At 39.6% G+C, this 25,268-nt stretch overlaps 1 protein-coding gene across 2 annotated transcripts in view; it reads left to right on the top strand.

Annotated features, from left to right (window-relative positions):
* Positions 1–25,268, top strand: part of LOC133564591 (protein phosphatase Slingshot homolog 2-like) — a 62,357-nt gene that overhangs the window by 24,237 nt on the left and 12,852 nt on the right. Inside the window, exons 1-8 of one of the 2 annotated variants that reach the window (XM_061918989.1) lie at positions 3,530–3,995; positions 16,289–16,401; positions 16,796–16,860; positions 18,913–19,034; positions 19,238–19,303; positions 19,380–19,445; positions 20,221–20,415; positions 25,166–25,259. In XM_061918989.1, the coding sequence (XP_061774973.1) occupies positions 3,874–3,995; positions 16,289–16,401; positions 16,796–16,860; positions 18,913–19,034; positions 19,238–19,303; positions 19,380–19,445; positions 20,221–20,415; positions 25,166–25,259 (843 nt within the window). In that variant the 5' untranslated portion in view covers positions 3,530–3,873. Of the gene's footprint in view, positions 1–3,529; positions 3,996–16,288; positions 16,402–16,795; positions 16,861–18,912; positions 19,035–19,237; positions 19,304–19,379; positions 19,446–20,220; positions 20,416–25,165; positions 25,260–25,268 lie in introns of those variants that run through there. The other variant, XM_061918990.1, reaches the window with a different exon arrangement.

Below are 25,268 nucleotides of genomic sequence, written 5' to 3'. Positions count from 1 at the left end.
GGGGCAAAAAGGAATGACAAAATGAGAAAAGGCTGAAATGTTGGTACTAATAACAGATACAAACACATAGATTAGTCATTAAATATATGTTTTAGCTTTTTTATTTGCCTTTTTCATCAAAATATATTAAATCAAGCAACCACCATATAGAAAGAATATTAGGAAGACTATTGTTTGTTTTTTTACAGTTGGAGGCGCCTCACCACTGCTGTTCTTTTTAGAATGTAAATAGTTGACAATGCTATGATCATGATAAGAACAATATTGTTTGTTTTGTTATACTGAGGGGCAATAAGTCAATGCTGACCTTTTTTGGCTTCATAGTTACCTCTTGGGCAGCACAGTCTCAGGCTCGGGGTCTTTCTGTGTGGAGTTGGCATGTTCTCCACATGACTGCGTGGGGTTCCTCCGGGTACTCCGCCTTCCTCCCACCTCCAAAGACCTGTACCTGGGAATAGGTTGTTTGGCAGCTGTCAATTGGCCCTAGTGTGTGACTGCAAGTGTGATTGGTTGTCTATCTGTGTTGGCCCTGCGGCGAGATGGCGACTTTTCCAGGGTGTACCCCGCTCTCTGCTTGAATGCAGCTGGGATAAGCACCAGCCACCCCCGTGACCACGAGAGGGACAAGCTGTAGAAAATGGAGAGAATGATAGTTTCCTTTTGACAGCAATTACTGCAATTTGAATTATGTGCAGAAATATATTGGAGCACAGTGATCTTAAACACTTGACACCGTTTTTACTTAAGTAGTGAATAAAAGAAAATGGGTTTATTTTTTTATTTTTTTTTTAATGGTGGTATTGTATAAGTGTCGATAATCATATAAATTCATTGGTTTCGGAATCACCTACTCAAATTCAGGTATTGTGGCAACTAGAGCTGTACGGTATACTGGTATTAGTATAGTACCGTGATACAAATGAGATGCAAATGAGTTCAGTATTGTACCGCCTCTAAAAAGTACCGGTCCAGCTAAGAATAAAGGTGAAGTTATAACACTGAAACGCTGTCAGGAAGTGGCGCTTTAAGACAAGGCTAGCTAGCTAGCGGCTAAAGTCCAGCCGCAGTTGGCAGTGTTTTAGCTACTTCTAAATCACAAATTCTCGCCCCCATGGTGACAAGTAAAGTATGCTTCTTACAAGTATCATCCCTGCAGGACGAGGAATAGCCAAACATGCTTTACTACACACCGTAGCTCACCGGTGTCAAAATGTAAACAAAGGGCCTTGGTGAATATACACCTAACATCCTTTGTAATGATACCAAGTACAGAAGCGTATCTAGTCAATGCTACTATGATTAAATCGATTTTTTTGGCATCCTAACATCTTCTTTTGTTTATTTTAAATTTATATTATGTTTATAAACTCAGGAAATGTGTCCCTTGACACATGAGAACTTTGAATAAGACCAATGTATGATCCTGTAACTACTTAGTATCGGATCGATACCTAAATTTGTGATATCATCCAAAACTAATGTAAGACATCCAAACAACAGAAGAATGCCTGCTCAGTGGCCTTGTGGTTAGAGTGTATGCCCTGAGATTGGTAGGTCGTGAGTTCAAACCCCAGCTAAGTGATACCAAAGACTATAAAAAGAACCCATTACCTCCCTGCTTGGCACTCAGCATCAAGGGTTTGACTTGGGGGTTAAATCACCAAAATGATTCCTGAGCGTGGCCACCACTGCTGCTCACTGCTCCCTTCACCTCCCAGGGTGTGGAACTAGGAGATGGGTCGAATGCAGAGGGTAATTTCACCACACCTAGTGTGTGTGTGTCTTATCAGTGGTACTTTAATAAGTGATTATTACATTTTAACAGAAGAGTAGATAAAACATGTTAAAGGAGTAAGCAGATATTAACAGTAAATGAACAAACAGATTAATAATTAATTTTCCGCGAATTGTCTTTAATAATTTTGACAAAATAATAGAAGGATAAATGATACAGTATGTTACTGCATATGTCAGCAGACTAAATCAGGAACCTTTGTTTGCCTACTTACTACTAAAAGAAAAGTTGTCTGTTCACTATTTTATTTAAGGAAAAACTTGCAGTAAGAAACATGTTTGATGTACCATAAGATTTTTTGTTAAAATATAGCCAATAATGCCATTTTTGTGGTCCCCTTTATTTAGAAAAGTATCGAAATACATTTTAGTCCCGGTACCAAAATTATGGTATCGGGACAACACTGTTCACTAGGGCAATGGTTCTCAAATGGGGGTATGCGTGCCACTCGGGGTACTTGAAGGTATGCCAAGGGGTACGTGATATATTTTTTAAAATATTCTAAAAATAGCAACAATTCAAAAATCCTTTATAAATATATTTATTGAATAATATTTTTTTCTAAAAAGTGAATGTAAGTTCATAAACTGCGAAAAGAAATGTAACAATGCAATATTCAGTGTTGACAGCTAGATTTTTTGTGAACATGTTCCATAAATATTGATGTTAAAGATTCATTTTTTGTGAAGAAATGTTTAGAATTAAGTTCATGAATCCAGATGGAAGGTTGAGAACCACTGCCCTATTGCAGCGGTCCTCAACCTTTTTTCAGTGATGTACTCCTTGTGAACATTTTTTAAATTAAAGTCCCCCCTAATCAGAGCAAAGCATTTTTGGTTGGAAAAAAATGAGATAAAGAAGTAAAATACAGCACTATGTCATCAGTTTCTGATTTATTAAATTGTAAAACAGTGCAAAATATTGCTCATTAGTAGTGGTCTTTCTTGAACTATTTGGAAAAAAGATATACAAATAACTAAAAACTGGTTGAAAAATAAACAAGTGATTCAATTATAAATAAAGATTTCTACACATAGAAGTAATCATCAACTTAAAGTGCCCACTTTGGGGATTGTAATAGAGATCCATCTGTATTCGTGAACTTAATTGTAAACATTTCTTCACAAAAAAAGAAATCTTTAACATCAATATTTATGGAACATGTTCACAAAAAGTCTAGCTGTCAATACTGAATTATTTTTTTTCACAGTTTATGAACTTACATTCATAATTTGTTGAAGTATTATTCAATAAATATATTTATAAAGGATTTTTGCTATTTTTAGAATATTTTAAAAAAATCTCACGTACCCCTTGGCATACCTTCAAGTACCCCCAGGGGTATGCGTACCCCCATTTGAGAACCACTGCACTAGGGTCCCAAGTGAATGTATATTGCACTGAGATAGTATTGCTATTTATAGCAAATCATGTTTTGACTTGACAGTCAAACTCTAGAGCGGCTAAATAAACAGAACCACTCTTCCAGTCAGAGAGGAGCATGTGAACAGCAAGATCACCTGCCAGCGCAATGTCTGGCCCAATAACTGACCCCCAGCTGGTGTACTTGAAGAATTGGAGCTTTTTGCCAAACTGGTCGCTCCTCCTTCGACTTCTTATTGGCTCTACCCCGCTACTCCCGCCTATGTCGTGCTGTCATTGGCTCCCAGTTTGTCGCCCCGCCCTCTTTTACCATTGGCTCTCCCACGGTACCTACAAAGCACGTGTCCTGCTGCTTTCTCCCTCCTATGACTGGAAGTGAGTCTGTCGGAGCGTCATTAGTTCAGCGCTGTACTAACAGCTCGGTCTCATGACTGCAAAGCATGTCCCGGTTCTACAACGACAACTTCTTCAAGTTTTTGTCCGCCATTAGAGAGTAGGAGTGTAGTGCGATAAACTTCTAAAACAGGCTTTTGTTTTTACCGAGTAGAGCACTATTGTTTAGGTCCGTAGCCTCTTTACTACCATGGCAGAGTCCGCGCGTGTGCGAGTGCACTAAAGTTTGGTCTCGTACGGAGAACACCTGCCGTGTCCCCGGCTCCCATCCCTGCTTGTTTGTGCTGCACTCACCCGCCGACATGACCCTCGGCGCGGTGTCCGACAGCTCGTCGGCGGTCGGCTTTTGCTCATGCTGCGGGGCGAAGATGGTGCCTTACTTCAGCGACGACGCGGTGGTGTCCAATAATCAAATCAACCAGCTGTAAGTCTTTTCTTCAGTGACAAAATGAAGACTTTTTTTCGTTTTCTGCTTGTTTCATTTTGCACAAATGTATCAAAAACTATTATAGTTGTTTTTTTTGAATGAATGCACAGAATGTATATGACATGTTGGGTCTTGGTGAACCATCCATCCATTTCCTACTGCTTATTCCCTTTTGGGGTCGCGGGGGGGCGCTGGCGCCTATCTAAGCTACAATCGGGCGGAAGGCGGGGTACACCCTGGACAAGTCACCACCTCATAGCAGGGCCAACACAGATTCATCAATCAATCAATGTTTACTTATTCAGCCCTAAATCACTAGTGTCTCAAAGGGCTGCACAAACCACTACGACATCCTCGGTAGGCCCACATAAGGGCAAGGAAAACTCAAACCCAGTGGGACGTCTGTGACAATGACTATGAGAACTTTGGAGAGGACACCCCCCCCCCCCCCCCCCACCCCCTCTAGGGGACCGAAAGCAATGGATGTCGAGCAGGTCTAACATGAGACTGTGAAAGTTCAATCCATAGTGGATCCAACACAGCCGCGAGAGTCCAGTCCAAAGCGGATCCAGCACAGCAGCGAGAGTCCCGTCCACAGCGGAGCCAGCAGGAAACCATCCCAAGCGAAAGCGGATCAGCAGCGCAGAGATGTCCCCACCCAATACGCAGGCGAGCGGTCATTCCTGGGTCCCGATTCTGGATAGCCAGTACTTCATCCATGGCCATCAGACCAGACCCCCTCCACAAGGGAGAGTGGGACATAGGAGAAAAAGAAAAGAAACGGCAGATCAACTGGTCTAAAAAGGGAGTATATTTAAAGGCTGGAGTACAGTATATACAGACAACATTCACACTCACATTCACACACTAGGGCCAATTTAGTGTTGCCAATCAACCCAGTTGCACGTCTTTGGAAGTCGGAGGAAGCCGGACTACCCGGAGGGAACCCACGCATTCACGGGGAGAACATACAAACTCCTCACAGAAAGATCCCGAGCCTGTTATTGAACCCAGGACTGCAGGACCTTCGTATTGTGAGGCAAACGCAATAACCCCTCTGCCACCGTGAAGCCTCTTGGTGAATCAGAGTTTTGCAATATAAGTGCTGTAAGTACTTCCTGGTGATGTACGCAGCCAGGATCTTACTCATCATCCTCACCATCATCACCATCACTGCTGTTTGACCTTATTGAGACATTCTGTACAGAGCCGCCATGAGTCATTTTACTTTTTCACTGGTCTACACATGTAGCATTGTTTCATTGATGTCAGATGATTTGGGAAGCTATTGGGCAGTGGCGAAAGTCTTTGGGCACCGAACGATTCAGAATCAGATTTCACCTAACTATTCATTCCTATTCTTGAGATGACAATTAGATTCAGAATCAATTTTCGATTCAACAGGATTCTCGATTCAAACTGATTCTCACAATGTATAATTGGTTCTAATAAGTATAATGGTATAATAAGTATAATAGCAGGCCTTGTGGTCAGAGTGTCCGCCCTGAGATCGGTAGGTCGAGTCATACCAAGACTATAAAAAGGGGACCCATTACGTTTCTGCTCGGCACTCAGCATCAAGGGTTGGAATTGGGCGTTAAATCACCAAAATGATTCCCGAGCGCGCCCACTGCTGCTGCTCGCTGCTCCCCACTCTCCTCAGCTCCCAGGGGATGGGTCAAATGCAGAAGGTAATTTTCACCACTTTTCCAGAACAGATTACAGGTTGGAAAAGCTTATTCTGGTTGCATAGAGATTGCCTAAAATTGTCTTATTATAAATAGATTCTTATGTGATGGATATGTTTTCACTGTACAGTATGGCTATTTCAATTGTCTTAGGAGACATATTAACAGAAAGCTAAGGCCTGGAGTGATTCTCAAACTGTGGTGCACGTACCACTAGTTGTACGAGGGCTCAATCTTGTGGTGCTTTAAAGAAGTCTGTAAATATGTACTGTGTATATAAAGCGCCATTGTTGGTTCTGTTTGTGCATTGGGTGTAATGTTAAGGTGGCCATAATATTAAATATACTTGTTGGAGAACCACTGTACTATAGTATTGGTATAGCGCTGGTGTCCGCTGCAGTGGATATTCGATTTTTGTGTATCTAATTTTTCAGTTACGGAATTTGGAAAACAATAGCCTTCTCTATTCTACAGGAGCGCTGTACTGTTTATGGAAATCTGTTGCAAAACTTTATAAAGTTTTTCAAACTGACTCGTGGGCCTGTATAGTCTCATTCATGACCCAGATTTGGCCCATGGGTTACCAGTTGAATAACCCTGTTTGCTGTACAGCATAAGTATTGTACTAAGATCACTTAATGTAAAACTATATACCAATGATTCTTTCTTGTCTATCTTTACATAGCACAAATGTTTTGTTGATTTCTCAAGACATCTAAATTCAATTTGAAATTGTGAAAAACTGGCGTACTGTGTTTACAGCTATATTTGTTGAGGCATAGGTTTTAGACTGGATGGTGATGTGTGGTCAATAGGTTTCTCATGTCAATATTATGACTTAAACAGCACATGATTGAAGTTAATTCTATATTCTGATATGCTTGAATGTAAGTACTTCTGTGCTCAGATTTGATTTGCAACTGTCAGCATAATAGTCATTTAGCGGTATGTTAATTTGTCTTTCTACATGAGATGGGGATCCTTGTTTGAAAGCACCCACTAAGTAGCCCCAAAATAGACTAACATTTTTCTAGTTAGCACATTTTGGACCAATCTACTGCAAATAGCAATTGTATTGCATCTCATTACAGTAGGGATGCCCAAAATGTTTCCCTCCAAGGACCAAAGTAAAGATTTGTCAATGGGCCACGAGCTAATCCCAGCGATTTTAAGCGTGCAGCAGTGCCATGAGTGAGGAGTCTTGCCCCATACCGCTATGAACATCATAAAAGGTAGTGTAGATCGTTATGGTCAATAGCCAGGGACTAGTTAGCTCTGGTGACACGCCATCAATGATTGTGTGCTTGAAATAAGTCCGTATGAATATGCATTTAGATATGGGAAGCCACTCTTTGGCGGGCCAAATAAAATGACTCGGCCGTCCAAATTTGACTCCTGTACCACCCTTTGGGCACCTCTGCATTAGAATGTCACAGCATACCAAATAAGTCATGAATGTAATCAATATAAAAACTGACCTGTTAAACTTATTTTATTAAAGGAAGAAAGTCAAGGTTTGTAATTACTTTAATTCAATTCAAGGGGGATGAAATTAACTTCACCCACTTTTCCAGTAAAACGATTTTGTGGCTTTACGGTCTGTGTTTGGTTTTGCGGTGTTTCATAACATTTTCTTGCAGTTGGCTGAGTTCTGCGTGAGAAAAGGTCTCCTGCTGTGTTTGGGGAAGTTGAGGGCAGCCTTGATTGCATTCTTTTTTTTACACAGTTTTTTACACATGATTTTGCTGCGAGGTTATTGTTTAAATTACTTTTTACACTGCAATCTGTTTAAAACCTATACAAGATGTTGGCAATAAAGATAATCTTCTCGTTAGGTGGTCTTGATGAGCAATTGTTTTCATCGCAGCGTGGAAGCTGTGGTTATTTTTTAACAGCACTGAGTGCGTGCATAGTACTGGTAAATATTTGTTTATAGTTCATCTGTAACAAGCATGCCTGTGGTCCCCAGAATGTCCTTTTTGAGATGTAATGTTAACAAGGGTTTGGATCAGTAATTATTAGAATGAATGCTGTTCATGGGACTAAGACCCACTAAATGACATGTAAAACACACTTTGGGAGTAGTGTGACACAAAAAGGTACATTTTTAAGTCTTCGGAAGAACAGGCTGGATCTATTAATCACCTATCATATGTGATGTGCCATGGCGAGTATCTTTGGTTGTTCCCGTGTTCACAGTGCAGGTAAAACCCGCTTTTTTTTTGCCAATATGTGACCTGTGTCGGATTTTTTCATTTCCATGTGAACAGTCCAATTCCCAATTTTTCATATTCGACCCAGGCCTATTTCGTATGTGGATATACATCGGCTATATATATGTGATGCATCCTCAATGTGAAGGCTCCCAAGCTCAGGTCACATTCATTCGACCAGAACATCACCAAAAAGCGATAAGCATTATAATTACTTGCCAAAATAGAAGGTTACAAAATAAATAGTTGACAACGGAGTAGAAAACGAGTGAAAACAATGTTTTAGGAACTCTCATGAACTTTCCACCACTATTGTCTTCGACTGCTTTCCACAGAAACACTCTACAAGCACACATCAAAGTATAAAGTATCCCGTTAAAACATGAGAAACATAATGCCTGTCCTGTTCTTTCTTAGTTTTCTACGCGCAGTAATTGGTTTCAGAACATGTTGACATTGATTGCACAAAATCCTTGAAATTGCTTCAAATGCACCGGTACTGACACAGACTAGTTTAAACCATTTTTACTTTCATAAATCGTCTTGTCCGCATGCGGGTCCGATTGTATTCACATTAGAAATAAAAAAACATTTTGTGATGTGACCGGCCACTAAAAATATTAGATTTAACATAAAATAAAACAAATTTTACATCCGACCCTGTAGTGCAGTGGTCCCCAACCTTTTTGTAACCGCGGACCGGTCAACGCTTAATAATTTGTCCCGCGGCCCGGGGGGAGGGACCTTTTTTTTTTTTTTTGTTATTAAAAAGAGACGTTTTTGTCATGAAAAAGGGAGGTTTTTGTGGTTGGTGCACTAATTGTAAGTGTATATTGTGTTTTTAATGTTGATTTAATTAAAAAATTAAATATATATATATATATTTTTTTTTTTTAATAAAAATTAATTAAAAATTCCTCTGTGCCCCCGGTACCGTGCCGCGGCCCGGTGGTTAGGGACCACTGCTGTAGTGAGAACATAGCCTAAAATCTAATCTACATAACGTTGTTGAGATAATTTAGTAATACTTTGTGTTAACATGGCAGCCCTTCAAAAAGTTGCCATCTGCCGTGTTGCTATTTTTGATGTAAATGATAGCTGCATGCAGATGATCTAATTTGCATTTATCTTCAATAATAGATATTTTTTATAAATGGTTGATTTATATAGGCTATTAAGGTAAAGGGTTGTACCTGACACGTTTCAGCTACCTTGCTTCTGCAGCTTTCATCAGAGGTGTCACGTGATGTGACACGCCACGCCATAATAACACGTCACAGACAACGTCACGCTAACATCACGTGACACCTCTGATGAAGGCTGCAGAAGCAAGGTACCCTAAACTTGTCAGGTACAACACTTTACCTTACTAGCCTATATAAATCAACCATTTATAAATACACGTCAGTAGGCTAAATGAACATCTTCAACAAAATAATAGATATTGGTTGCCATGTTTCCACCGATGTTTTTGTCTAAATTACAACTTGTAATCGGATTCCCTGCCCTTTCAAAATAGTTCTGCGCATCTTGCCAAGTATGTGAAGTTCACCTTAGGTGGTGAAAACTTGGAGCACAGTTGGTACACTGGGTTTGTGATGATAAGCCTGTCTTCTTAAAACCTAACACAGCTACTTACACAATGTGAACAACATTATTGAATCACCTGGACATTGCACCTACAGGAACTGAATTGAAATATAGACTTGGTTCCCCTTCTTTTCAAGAATGTCTGCGGGAAGTTTTTGTGCAGTCTCATTTCTTAGGTGTTGGAAATAATTAAATTAAATTCTTGTTTTGAGATTAAGGTTCTAGTGTGTTTTCTTTCACACAGAACTCATCCAACTATACCTTTTTATTGACTTTGCATTGTGCACTTATGTCACAGTAGCCCCTTCCCAAAAATTTCACACAAGGTTGGGGGCATTGGTCATTGTCCAAAATGTAAGATCAATTATCAATTAAGAACATCGATGGCAGTTGCTCAAAGTCTATCTTTAGTGTGACCTGGTTTTCAACTTTCCTGTTATCAGTCCTGTTGTGTACTGGCTCCCGTCAGCTGTTCTTTCCCGTATTTGTTTCTTTCCCCAACAACCCGCAGTTTAACTGTTATAAAACTTTATGACATTTGCGTTGAAGAGACGGGTAGCGCAGAGTGAGCTAAGAAAATGAATAAATCCTGTCACTGTTGGATGCCTCCAATTGACGAAGTGTCATTAACTTGACTCTCCCTCGACTTGTGACACATTTTTCCACTGTGGCCCCTTTAGGCAGCAAGGCTTAACATACACCTCTGGCCATGGTCGTTCCCACGGGGTGCATGCAGTTTCTCGGGTCTTAACTAAGCCTGGCCCGCACTGAGTGTAGCCCTATATTTATCCCACTTTCCTCCTCAGATTGACTAATATGGGCACAGACTGGTTGGGGAGGGTCACCTACTTATCTGGCCCACCATGTGGAGTGGCCCTTACATAGTGATGATTGTGTCTCTGACCGATGCCCTAACAAGCGCCCTCTATTGCACTAATGTTGAGTAGTGCCTGAAATCCAAAAAGAAGATCCACCTAACTCTGTCTTTCTACATTAACCATCCTGTTAAATTATGTCTATCCCACCTATTTTGGCAATAAGCACAATCAGCCCAGTGCAGTTATACCGAGTATCTTGCCATCCTAAAGTACCTCTTTTGTGAGGTGAGATATAGTTATCTGCATCACAAAATGGGAAAAAATTACGTTAATAGGCTACAAGCTGCTGCACTGCATTGTATGGGCACTAATCGCATAAGTTAGATGTAATACAGTTACTAATTTACATGCATTAGAGCACACTCAGACGATGCGGTTTAATGTCTGCAGCTTGCTGTCCTGTCATCGAGAACCTGCAAGATGAATGTACAGTAAGGTGACTGAATGCCATCTATCAATAGCTGACACTTTTGAAGGACCAAGCTATTTTTAGTTACCGTAGCCCAATCCTTTACATACAACACCCTAACCTCTCCGATGCAGTCTCAGGTTTAGATTCCACATTCTCTGGTATTGTCAGATTGCCTACAAGCACGTGCACAGCCTTCCAATAATGACTGTTAGTGTTTTATTACTGATGACGGTGTACAGTAGCACTGCTATACAAGGTCATTGCTGTGTGAGTGCATGCACAGTGGGACATGATAGGGCGGCAACTCAAGAGATGGACCGGGTCATAAAAGCAGGACGAGACGTTGCAGGGAATGCAGAAAAGAGGATGTGATGTACGGGGAGTGAGAGGAAACAGCTGGGTCAGGGGTGGCTGGGTTATGGGAAATGAGTGCTGCACATGGCTGTCGCTTTGTTTTTTTTTTCTCGTTCCTCTCGTCAGTTCAACGGGATCCTATGCTACACATTGACAGTTTCAGCAAAACTCAGGAAGGAGGCTGACTGACTGGAGGAATGAAGAGATTAAGTTACAGAGCAAGAGGGGGATGACAGGATGCCTGAAAGTCAGATTGCAGAAGTTGAGAACTGTGGCCACTGGGTTCGCAGAGTTCAGTGTTATAAACCACAGAGTAACATCCATCATAGTGCAAACCATTTATGTGAAGTACGCCCTCAGAAGATTTGCATCTTGTGCGGTCTTGAGCATTAGTGTGTGTATGGTATCGATATTTTGTCTGTGTTTAACTCCAGAGGTTATGAAACCGTTTACGTACTTGGGCCTTGCAGAACAGGTTTACCAACTTTTGGGATCACTCTGTTCCAAACACTGTACTTATTGGCCACTATAAGTACACTTGCGCAATTGAAGAGATCTAATGCAATGTCTGTCTCAAAAGTTGTCTCTACAAATGTAAAGCTATAATAAATGCAAACAGCTTAACTAACTTTGGCAAACATATTAGACCTTAAAACAGCCACAATAAAGCATACATTTTGAAATTTAAACCATACCTAAGCATCATTTTAAGATAAGCCCTTGTGTTGGATGTCACACTTAATTTTTTTGTTGGGGAGTGTATTATTTTTTTATTCCTACTAAACAGCTGTTTAAAATTACTATCTTTTAGAATCATATAAACTTGAATAATTGAGCTAATGTGTGAATAGCCTCAGAGATAATGTACCATATGTTCACACTTAACATGCTTGGTTCAGTATAGATTAACTGTAGTGTGGTTTTGTTGACAGTTCCTGTGAACACTATCATTAGTTTGTTGGTTGTCAGTTTATTTCTAACATGCATACAATCACAATGTAATACATCACATATTTCCAGTTGTTTCATAACAGCATGTCCGAAAAAGAGTAGGAAGTAGCATAGCTTACTTAATCCTACTGTTTTTCGTATCATAACAGTCTTAACCCATTTGTTTGTTCAAGTTTATTTTTCTTTCTACTTTGTACAAAAGTACAAAGTACTTGTTTGTACAGTTTTTCTTAAACTAGATCATATTAATACAATGGTTTGACTTTTTTCCTTATAGTCATTCTATAATTTCATTCCGCATACTGATATGCTAAAGTTTGGAGGTGCATACAGATGTGTTAAATTCGATTTTTTTCAAAGGTTATATTTATCCTCTTTTGTCGAGAATAATTGTACATTCTTTGGTCGCAGGTTAAAATTGCTTTGTACATCATTTTAATCAATCAATCAATGAATATTTACTTATATAGCCCTAAATCACTAGTGTCTCAAAGGGCTGCACAAACCACAACACAAACCACTACGACATCCTCGGTAGGCCCACATAAGGGCAAGGAAAACTCACACCCAGTGGGACGTCGGTGACAATGATGACTATGAGAACCTTGAAGAGGACGAAAGCAATGGATTTGATCCAAACATACACTATATTGCCTAAAGTATTTGGCCCGGTCCTAATCACTTAGCCTGGCCACAGGTGTATAAAATCAAGCACTTAGGCATGCAGACTATTTCTACAAACATTTGTGAAAGAATGGGCCGCTCTCAGGAGCTCAGTGATTTCCAGCCTGGAACTGTCATAGGATGCCACCTGTGCAACAAATCCAGTCGTGAAATTTCCTTGCGCCTAAATCTTCCAAAGTCAACTGTCTGCTTTATTATAAGAAAATAAAATAGTTTAGGAACAATAGAATCTAAGACACAAGTGGCAGGCCACGTAAACTGACAGAGAGGGGTCAGTGGATGCTGAAGCGCAGAGTGCAAAGATTTTCTGCACAGTCAGTTGCTACCGAGCTCCAAACTTCATGTAACCTTCCAATTAGCCCACGTATAGTACACAGAGAGCTTCCATGAATGGGTTTTAATGGCCGAGCAGCTGCATCTAACCCATACATCACCAAGTCCAATGCAAAGCGTTTGATGCAGTGGTGTAAAGCATGTCGCCACTTGACTCTCGTGCAGTGAACACACCTTCTCTGGATGATGAGTCACGCTTTTCCATCTGGCAATCCGATGGACGAGTCTGGGTTTGGAGGTTGCCAGGAGAACGGTACATTTCGGACTGCATTGTGCCGAGTATGAAATTTGATGGAGGAATTATGGTGTGAGGTTGTTTTTCAGGAGTTGGGCTTGGCCCCTTAGTTCCAGTGAAAGGAACTTTGAATGCTCCCGGATACCAAAACATTTAGGACAATTCCATGCTCTCAACTTTGTGGGAACAGTTTGGAGCGTGCCCCTTCCTCGTCCAACATGACTGTGCACCAGTGCACAAAGCCAGATGGATGACAACATCTGGTGTGTATGGACTTGACTGGCCCGACCTGAACCCGGACACTTTTGGGAGGAATTAGAACGCAGAGTGAGAGCCAGGTCTTCACGACCAACATCAGTGTGTGTGACCTCACCAATGCGCTTTTGGAAGAATGGTTGAAAATTCCTATAAACACACTCTGCAACCTTGTAGACAGCTTTCCCTGAAGAGTTGAAACTGTAATAGCTGCAAAAGGTGGACCCACATCATATTGAACCCTATGTTTTAGGAATGGGATGGCATTTCAAGTTCATATGTGAGTAAAGGCACGTGGCCAAATACTTTTGGCAATATAGTGCATTTTGCTCTTCATTATTGACATGTTTCTTGCTACTTTATGTTGAATATTTTTATGAGATTTCCAGTTCATTTTATCATATATTACACCACAAATGTCTTTTTTTTCTTTTACCATTTAAATGTCTATTTGGATTTTTGTGTGTGATTTTCTTTTCTACTGTTGATGAATAACATTTTAGTTTTACTGAGATTCAAAGATAGTCAGTCAGTTTTTGTTAAACCATCAGTTTAATTTCTCCTGTTATTTGTATTGGCTTCTCTGTGTTCTCGCCTGAACAAAACGCAGTCGTGTCGTCTGCTAATAGTACTGACTTTAAGTCCTTTGTAACTTTACAAATGTGTTTATGTAGAGATTGAACAGTTTTGGTCCTGGTATTAATTCTTGGGGTACGCCACAAGATATATTTGTCTCTGTAGACGTGTTTGCCTGACTTCACGCATCGTTTCTTGTTGGTTAAATAGCTGCTCACCCAGTTCAAGACCAGCCCTCTACCATACCGTTAATTTTATTTTTATTACGGTACAGCTCGGTTGGTAGAGTGGCTGTGCCAGCAACTTGAGGGTTCCAGGTTCGATTCCCGCTTCCACCATCCTAGTCACTGCCGTTGTGTCCTTGGGCAAGACACTTTACCCACCTGCTCCCAGTGCCACCCACACTGGTTTAAATGTAACTTAGATATTGGGTTTCACTATGTATAGCGCTTTGAGTCACTAGAGAAAAGCGCTATATAGATATAATTCACTTCACTTCAATATTATGATTAGTTTTGTCAAATGCTTTTGTCATATCCATAAACTCTGCAGCTGCACACTGTGTCATTTATTGCGTTGGCAATCTCTTATGTTATTTTGATTAATGCCATTGATGTTGAAATGTTTCCAGGTCGGTTGTCCGTAAGTGTTGCACTTTTAATTAGGATTTGTCCAAGCTGTTGTGAAGCAATTTTTCAATCATTTATCAAAATTGTGAATGTAAAGAAACAGGCCTGTAGTTTGTAAACTGGTGTTTGTCTCCAATCTTATAAACCGGTACAATTTTTAATTTGTTTGGGAATTTGCCAGTGGCTTAATATATCTCTGTGTGTGTTGGCAGTATGTTTGTTATTTTCGAGGGTAATATATGATCGTATATTATAGGACTTAACCCAGGAGACAGCATTGTTATGTTGAAATTCTGTCAATTGCTGTCTTTATCTTTATATTTGTTTCTTGGTCAGGTTTTAAAGATTCCAGATTAAGCACTTGGTGAAGCAGACATGAAAACCACAATAAATGTGCACACCCTTTTAAATAACAATGGAATTCAACAACTGTCTGGATGGTAATAACAAAGAAAGCAAACACAAAAGAAGCAGCCACTCTGTGTTGCAGTTGTGGCCCAGCCTGCAGAGCTGTGCGTGATCCATCTCCCTTGGGTTTGCAAAGTGCTCTTACAGATATTGAGTCACAAGCATTTTTTTTGTTTGTTACACGCGCCATATTTTCCCAATTGAAAACCGTATGGCCACCCTGCCGTGTCAGTGTCACCATCATAATGGTAATGATATGTTTGTCCGATGAATGTCATTTGAGCCAGTCATAACTAGGTCTTTCAGACAGTTTCAATATAATCTCCTGTGACCAAGGTTAGTGTGCCACTGAACGTCTCTGAACAAAACACTTGACACTAACATGCTACAGCAGCAGAAAATCCTACACGCCCTGAGTGTTTAGTCACCACTTGAAATACTGACCCCCGCTTTTATTATGCTCAATGCAGTGACTTCAGTCATGTTTAATAAGATTAACTGTTCTAAAGGGGAACAGAACCTCAGCTTTGGTTCAGAGATTTGGGTGATGGCCAGCTCTTATCTCTACTCAAACATTGTGGAGGAGGGGGACTGGCTCTATCTTCCCGCTCAGCCCCTCAGTCCTCTCCCTATCCCCCCCATCCTTCTTTGCTGGCAGCTGCTACAGTGAATGCGTTCAGTGTGTGTAATCCAGCTGTGTGGAGGAGCAGAGAACATTGTGTTCTGAATTCACATTTACGCTTGTTTTTTTGGGGGGATTTTTTTTGCTTGCATCTTTCTGAATGCTTGGAGTTGGGCAGCCCCATTGATTATCAAAAATTATTCATTTTTAAAGTGGTAGAATTGGAAAAAAATGGATGGTTGGATTGAAGTTGTACTTTTGAGTGCTTTGATTGAACCTGTGGATCTAAGAAAAAAGACGTATTTTTGCATAGACCTATTTATAAAATGTATTGGTAACTGTATATTGAAACTGGAAGTTTATCATAAATATATACTGTATAATATATTTTAGATATTTGTATGTCAATGTGTTGGTTAAATTTCAGTTGTATTGTCCCTTTTTGTGCCCATTTTTTTATAGTATCAGCGAGAGCTTCCTGACAGTAAAAGGTGCGGCTCTCTTCCTCCCAAGAGGAAATAGTCCAACGCCAAACTCTGCCCCTCGTATTAGCCAGCGCTGGAACAAGCACACAGGTAAACATACAACACAGTTTTCCATAAACTTCCTACAAATAACAATTCTGAAACACATTATGTAGTAACAAACGGTGGTTCCCAGTTTGGTGCAGTCCATCAAACCCCAAAGTACTGTGTGCGCTGGTGGATTTAGATACTTCTCTGTTGGAATATTTCAATGCTATATATAAATGGACAGATTTCTAAGAATGGCAACATATTTTAAACAACTGACTGGATTTTCTTTTGGCCTCAAATGTATTCAGAGACTGGCAGCAAGGGAGACAATGCAGCCGAAACCGTCCCCAGGCCTAATGACACAGTATCTTATGTTCTAATGTTAACATTTAGCTGCCAAGAATTTCTGTGTACCCAAAAGAAACTCTGACAAAATCACATTACTTTTTGCCAGGGGATCTCCAGAAACATCTCCAGACTATGTTCACTGTGCTTAGGCCAGAAGACACGATCAGACTGGTGAGTAATACCGAGGCGTTAACAGACACCTGTTGTGTTCATGGGACGTTGAATTATAGGGTATATATAAATGCCCAATTTCCATTGCAAACATTTTGATGGGATGTTTAGGCCCATTCTGAGAACGGTATTACATTTAAGTCTTAAACTGTCACAATCATAAAGTAGACTAACATGACAACATCACACATACAAACTTTATTATTACAACTTGATTACTGAGTGGAATAATTTATGCAATATAGTATATCTTAAACAATCTTGGTGTGTGTTAAGATACATTTTAACTCAATTTGCATGCACTTGTAGTTATTTTTTAATGTTGCTGTTGCACTAACCTAATATCTATATACTATAGAGCAGTGGTTCACAAACTTTTTTCACCAAGCACTCCCTCAGAAAACACTTGACTCTTCAAATACCACCATAATGACTAACATTAAAACACATCAGCGTAGTAGGCCTGAGTATTCATTAAAAACAAAGCAGGTGTTTTATTTAACAAGTATACTGTATGTAATTTTGGCCAGTGTAACATTACACCCAGTTTAAACAGTAAAACTGTGTTTGAATATAGGAAAACAAAACACTGTAATTTAATCAAGTAATTATTTGGCGTACCACAGTTTGAGAATCCCTGCTGTCATGCATTCCTCTTGTTTCTTCTGAAGAAATTACTTCACTTTGTATTTTATTGGATTTTGTAAATGTTTTAATACATTTTCAAACCGTTCAAATGCTACATTGTATTCATAATCATCTGAGAAATACAAGTTGGCTGGTGCACAATTGATGGTAGAAAAAATGTCAAGAAAGAACAGAACACATTATCATAAAACATAGAGATGGAAACTTGTGGGATTCTTAAAATTGTATGGTATGATTTGTTTTAGACATGCATAACAAGTTATATCATGTAGTTACTTTTGCACATTGCAACAAAGAAGGTGTGTGTGTGTGTGTGTGTGTGTGTGTGTGTGTGTAAACTAATAATTCACACCATCATTTTTACATGTTTACATTTAATTCACTACTTGTATGAAAGAAAGGTAGTTGTTAAAAAAATATAACTCTTAAGTAATCATTTCAATAGTTGTATTAGTACAGTTTCATACTTTGTACTTTACTTTGTTTTGTGTGTGTGTGTATATATATATATATATATATATATATATATATATTTGGCCACATGGAAATATAAAGCTTCACAAATTCTATAGTTATCAGTAGGGCTGTGATTCTTTGGGTGTCCCACGATTTGATTCAATATCCATTCTTGGCGTCACGATTCAATAATATATCGATTTTTTTTCGATTCGATTTTCGATTCAAAAACGATTTTTTTCCTGATTTTAAAAGGATTCTGTATTCATTCAATACATAGGATTTCAGCGAAACTACCCCAGTCTGCTGACATGCAAGCTGAGTAGTAGATTTTTGTAAAAACCTTACATAATTGTAAAGGACAATGTTTTATCAACTGATAGCAATAATGTAAATTTGTTTTAACTAAACAAATCAAAAATATGACTTATTTTATCTTTGTGAAAATATTGGACACAGTGTGTTGTCAAGCTTATGAGATGTGATGCAAGTATAAGCCACTGTGACACTTTTTAAAATTTTTTATAAATGTCTAACGATAATGTCAATGAGGGATTTTTAATCACTGCTATGCTGAAATTATAACTAATATTGATATTGTTTTTGATAATATTAATTTTTGTTTCACTACTATGACGCTTCTTTTCTAACGTACGTTACAGTATCTGTCCTAGTTTGCACAAGCACTGTTTATTTGTGAAATGTACCCAGTGGCATCACAGTAAAAGTTGTTTCATTAAGGAATAATGTCTTCATTATACTCCACATCCGACATTAGTTTGAGGGAAGACCTGCTGTATTGATAGGTATCGGAAATTAAGTGTAATGCAATATCAGCATGTACGGAGAGCCAATATTGGACATCCCTAGTGCTATTTAACAAACATGAGAAAGAAAGTGATTTTTTTTTTTTTTTTTTTGTAACCCCTTTCCTGGCTTGTATTTCAGGCTGTACGTCTGGAGAGCACCTACCCTCAGGTAACCCGCTACATGGTGGTGGTCTCCACCAATGGTCGACAGGACACGGAGGAGAGCATTGTGCTCGGCATGGACTTTTATTCCTCGGACAGGTCAGTACCACAGCAGTAGTGCAGCATGGGCCTCTTTCAATTCCCTTTGAATTTTATAATTGTAAGAATACATTATGGCTCATTATGTTTTTTTATTGTATTTCATTAATACAATTCAAACATGGGAATAGTTAGGCTCCTTTTTTTATATGTGAAACCAGTGGACGTTGATCTGATATTAACATTCTGAATGTGCCTGTCAGCTGTTGTTCAGTGGGTCTGGTTCTACCTCTGTGGAGTGACACTCTGATCCACTTGGATGGAGACGGGTATGTCATGCCCTGTTTTCTTCAGCTGTGTACCTTTGACTTATTGGATTCTAAATGGTTACACTTTCCTTTGCAGAGGTTTTAGCGTGTCAACTGTGAATCGAGTTCATGTTTTTAAGCCTGTATCAGTTCAGGCAATGTGGTAAGCATCCATTTATTCTTTTTTTTCTAAAAATAACGTGCACTTCTGAAGATCTTTCATGCAAACTATACAGAGAAAAATGGTAAGGATTGTTAAGACTTGTCACATTTTGCTTTTTGTTTATTCTGTGTAAAGGATCTTATCTTATGGGGCGGTATGGCGTAGTGGGTAGAGCAGCCGTGCCAGAAACCTGAGGGTTGCAGGTTCGCTTCCCACCTATGGACATCAAAGTCGCTGCCGTTGTGTCCTTGGGCAGGACACTTCACCCTTTGCCCCCGGTGCCGCTCACACCGGTTAATGAATGATGAATGAATGATTGATGGTGGTCGGAGGGGCCGTAGGCGCAAACTGGCAGCCACGCTTCCGTCAGTCTACCCCAGGGCAGCTGTGGCTACTGATGTAGCTTACCACCACCAGGTGTGAATGAATGATGGGTTCCCACTTCTCTGTGAGCGCTTTGAGTATATAACAATAGAAAAGCGCGATATAAATCTAATCCATTATTATTATTATCAGAACTGCTTTCTTTTTTCTATATGAGCTTTCATTGTGTCATTTTGTGTCCTTGTCAACTTCCTATGGTCCCATCATTTTTTCATTGTAATCACAAGTTTTCTTTAAGTAATTAATGCTGTTAGCATTGCCCTCCTTACACTCTCGTTTTTCCACCTGCTACTCTCTGTCTGTCTTTCACTTGTACGCCTTGTGAGATGTTACATAATGTCTGTTTTAAGAAATGTCATGATCAGGAAAGCTTTTTGTTTGCCCACATCAGGTCAGCTCTTCAGTCACTCCACAAAGCGTGTGAGGTGGCCCGTTGCCACAATTACTACCCAGGGAGTCTGTTCCTGACATGGGTCAGCTACTATCAGAGCAGGATCTCCTCCAACCAGTTCTGCATCAACGAGTGGAACGCTATGCAGGATGTTGAGTCACACCGAGCCAATTCACCTGTTCTCTTTACAGACTTGTGAGTAGTAGACACACACATCTTTAAAGTAAATGGTGTTTTCTGATAACAAATAGTGTTATGTTCATGCATCACGAATAATGATTATATATGTTATTCCATGGAGATACATGGTAATCATAGTTAATTTATGAGTCCACACAGTTTTATTTAGATCACATTTAAATGTGCATGTTCATACGGTTTTCTTTGAGCTGCAACATAAATTGACAACTGATTGCAACCACTTGTTTGTCATTCACCTAAAACAGTGGTATACAATGTGTGCCCAACAGGACTGCAATTTATTTGTGTCAGTAGTGGCTTGTGTATGATGTACTGATGCATTTGACAAAGTGAGTAAAAAACATGAAAATAAAAACAAACGTTTCTTTTTTTAGTTTTTTTTAATGTCACAAACATAACTGAGCTTCCTTTTAAGTGCGTTTAAATCAGTCCTTCTCAAATAGTAGGGCGGGCAACCCGTTTCATCAAGAAAAACAACTAATAATACTAATAAACTAGATGAATACATCTCTCGTGGGCTCAACAGCATTTACTGAATCTTGATATCGCTACCAAACAATGGTGAACAACCAGGACATCCATCCATCCATCCATTTTCTACCGCTTATTCCCTTTTGGGGTCGCGGGGGGCGCTGGCGCCTATCTCAGCTACAATCGGGCGGAAGGCGGGGTACACCCTGGAGAAGTCGCCACCTCATCGCAGGGCCAACACAGATAGACAGACAACATTCACACTCACATTCACACACTAGGGCCAATTTAGTGTTGCCAATCAACCTATCCCCAGGTGCATGTCTTTGGAAGTGGGAGGAAGCCGGAGTACCCGGAGGGAACCCACGCATTCACGGGGAGAACATGCAAACTCCACACAGAAAGATCCCGAGCCTGGATTTGAACCCAGGACTGCGGGACCTTCGTATTGTGAGGCAGACGCACTAACCCCTCTGCCACCGTGAAGCCCCTCACAACCAGGACATCTCTACCTAAATAATGAGACAAAATATGAACTTCACATTATAAAAACAACTGCAGACATGAACCGTAGATGAGACTAATATTTGTAGCAGGAAATCAACTGCAAAAAAATGTATTCTTTCTCTCACGTCACGATCACAGCAGCGCGGCACGCGTTATGTCAATTAAATACGTTACTTACCGATGCACGAATAAGTCCAACATTGTCGTATACCTATTAATGCTTAATTTGTGTAGTCCTCCAGATGTACAGACATGATGTGTCTCCAATCTTTTCTTCTCTAAATCTGTGTGAGTGTCAAATGAAAGGAGCAGTAATGTCTTGGTGATGATAAATGGCTTAAATGTTAAAAAAAAAAGGTTTTCTTAGTGTACATATCCACTGCATCTCATTTTAGATATGTTTTAATGATCACTCATATATTTGCCTCTAAATACACCAAAATCTGCATTGGTGCAGGTAAATAAAGAGTAGCCTAACGAGACCATTGTCTGAACCCCAAAAGTGCCTCTAGGTTGAGTGATTGCAACCCAGCAATTGTAACGGAAATTAAAAAGTTGTCCGTAGACACCTAGTTTTTACCTTTTGCATTTTGTGACAGATGAAATTCCAATTGCAACATTTAGGAAGGTATTTATACAACGCAGTTTATTATTGGGGTACATTGGCTGTGATTTGTAGAACTGCACTGCTTCAAACTGACTTGATATTGCACACTTATTCAAGTGAGCCTCGTGTTGCAACATGCACATTGGGCACACACTTGCATCTGATACAGCAACAGGGAGGTTTAATACAGTCAGAAAACATGTTCACAAAGGGTGTGTACACTGCGAAGTGACAAAAACGGTGTTAACACGTCTCTTGCATGCGCGTGAGCTGAAATAGATCACCTGAGCAGAAATGTGCGTGGTTAGGGCTTCAGTTGGAACAGTGTTGCCCAACCCTGTCTCAAGTGCAGACAGAGTTGCTTCACTTTACACAGCACATCGAGGTCAAGGGTCTACATACTGGTTGTAACTTTGGGGCAACGGAGAGCAACACACACCCACAAAGTGCATAAACTGTCACTTGAGCTTAACTATTTACACTTAAACACGTGTTGCTGATAGACACACTTAAAGACAAAGTTGTCAACAATCGCATACGGAAACAGTGGACATGACGAGAATGACTTTTATAGATTTATGGCTTTATTCACACCACAAAAATTCCCCTCGCATGCTTAGTCATGTGCCTCGCTACATATTTGGATTGTGTGTGTTTCTCACATGCACACACTTCTGAGATCCTGGAGTGTCCAAAATAACTGTTGCATTAGTTAGCTTGATTTTTGGGAAAAAAAACAGGTCCAGACTTTGGATTGGCGATGTGGCCTGAACTCTATGTCGCAATATAAATGGCAGCGTCTTGCGATGTCGATATATAATACAACATATTATTTGGCATACAAATATAACTATTTTAAAACAAGTTAAAAAGACTTCTAAATTGGCTGCTGACGTATTTGGTAACTTACTGCATCATTTCCAATTGTATTATTTTACCAAACCTATTACACATCTCCTTGTTAGTTCACTGGTCGTATCTGGTTACTTTCTGTTTCTCTATGGAGGTGAAATCGTCTTTACTAAGAAAGCTTTTTTGACACCGAATTTATGTAACTAAATTGTTTGCTTTTGAATTTTGTGAAATGCATTTTTTTAGTGGAAAACAATTTGGTAGCAAATTTTGTGTTAAAAAATTCAGTGTTTTAAAATTCAGTGTATAAAAATTCAGTGCAGAAAAAACATTTGCTGCTTCAAAACGCAATACCCACTCCTGGTAAATTTACGACTGAAGCAATCGATCCGGTCTGATAACCTGCCAATGAGATGTCAAGTTTGAAGTCATGTGACACGGGTCTAAGGCACTATTGTAATCTGACAAAAACACAGGATGGCGGTGTAATAATATCAAATATTCAAATTATTTTGAGCAAAATAAAGTCAATAGTGCAAAATAAGTTAATATAAGTAAATATTTATATTGGCTCTGATTTAAAGCCTTTTTTTTGTTGCCCTTAATGTCCTCCTGTGTATAGTATTCCCTGAGTTTATCAACAAAAAGGCAAACAAATATTTTGTGATAATAAAAAATATTGCTCTAATCACTGAAGTATTGGCCATATACTGCTGTTGTATTTTGCATTTTTACTGTTGTATCTATTTGACCACCCATTTTTGCATTCAACAGCTCTAGCTTAGCAGTTAGCATGACTTGTTGTATAAGTTGGTCCTCGTCCTCCAGGTAATCCTTACCTCCTTGTACTTGTAAGAAAAATAGTTTATTTGCAGGACACAGCTGGAACAGGTCATCAACATGCATCATCACAAAGCTCTATCGTCTGCAAAGTTGATATAATTTAAATCGTTTATACAACACAACCCTAGTCTAGACACACACAGAGGAAGAGTGACACAGGACAGGACAGACAGAAGCAGGTGGCAGGCAAATAGTAGCACACATGATGGAAGTGTTAGATTTAAATAGAGCTCTTTTACTCTGCCAAAGCACGCACTGACCCTACCAAATGGACACAAGAAGTGTGGACAGATCTTAAAAAAAAAAAAAAATCACAGGTAAACACCTATTTCCTGGGAGCGCAACTTGTCTTTTGTTACCCAGCACAAGGTGTGTTTGTGTTAGAGTTGACTTTTTAAGGTGGCCACCCACATGTTATGAACACACACACGTATATAAGTCTGTGTTTATCTTCCAGCGTCAAGTGACCCGGCCGAGGAATCCTATAATTTCCCCTTTTACTGATGAAAGGTTCTGGTAGCAGGCATTCCAATGGTGCTTCAAGTGAAGTGAACCATGACTCACTAGTGTTTTTAGTTGCTCATCTGAAACATTCATCGTGTAGTCGTATATTATAAAAATTACGTTATACAAGTCAGCTTTTTGGCTTTAGTGGTCCGACCCTCAGGAATACCAGGACCTGTTAAAGGATGTAACGGTGGCTGGATGTGGTGGCCAAATAGCCTAAGGAAGCGCTCTGCAGAGGTCAAGAACAAGAAATTTCAAAATATTTCTACTGTACTCTCTTCAGTTTGGCATACTCTTTAAGCTATAATAGATGTGTTTGTGTGCAATTGGAACATTAACGCACGGTATAATGGTAATTAGGCTACGTGTTTGACTAACCACAGGCTAAAATGGTCCAATACATGTTCTACAAGGGAACCTTGTTGTGGAGGATCACTCATTGGCCATTCTCAGATTTTCTCTTCCCACTCTAGTTTTGAAGAATTAGACAAAGCAGTGATTCTTTTGTGGATACAGTAACTCATTTGCACTCTTATAAGTCAATGAAGAAAAAATAAAATGCCCTTTCCAGGACGTCTAGGCGTTTGTCATTCTTTCTTTTGTCTGATTTATTGGCCTGTGGTGATTTAAAAAAAATGTTCTGGATTATATTGTCCCACAAATAATTGCTGAAAAACAATATTGTCAGCATTATTTAGAAACCAAATTAAAGACAAATTTTATTCATAACCTAAAAAGATAATAATGTGAGTGAACCCCCTTGCACTCTGAATGGAAAGGATCAACAAAGATAAAAACATGGATATAGCAAATTATTGATTCTGGGAAAAGTTATCAAGTTCATTTTCATGTATCGTTTGGTCAATTGATTTGACTGTCGCCCCAAACCTATTGACGCTAAAGAGAGTGATCGTGTGTGTTTGTAAAAGCTGTTTTCATGTGTGTGTTCCGACACAGACCCACAGAGAGGGAGCGCACGGAAAGACTGATCAAGATGCGCCTCAGAGAGATTATGATGCAAAAGGACTTGGAGAACGTGACCTGCAAGGAGGTGAGAAGC

This window comes from Nerophis ophidion, linkage group LG13, assembly GCF_033978795.1.
Source record: "Nerophis ophidion isolate RoL-2023_Sa linkage group LG13, RoL_Noph_v1.0, whole genome shotgun sequence".
Classification (NCBI taxonomy): Eukaryota; Metazoa; Chordata; class Actinopteri; order Syngnathiformes; family Syngnathidae; genus Nerophis; species Nerophis ophidion.
This window is presented reverse-complemented; position numbering and strand designations above follow the sequence as displayed.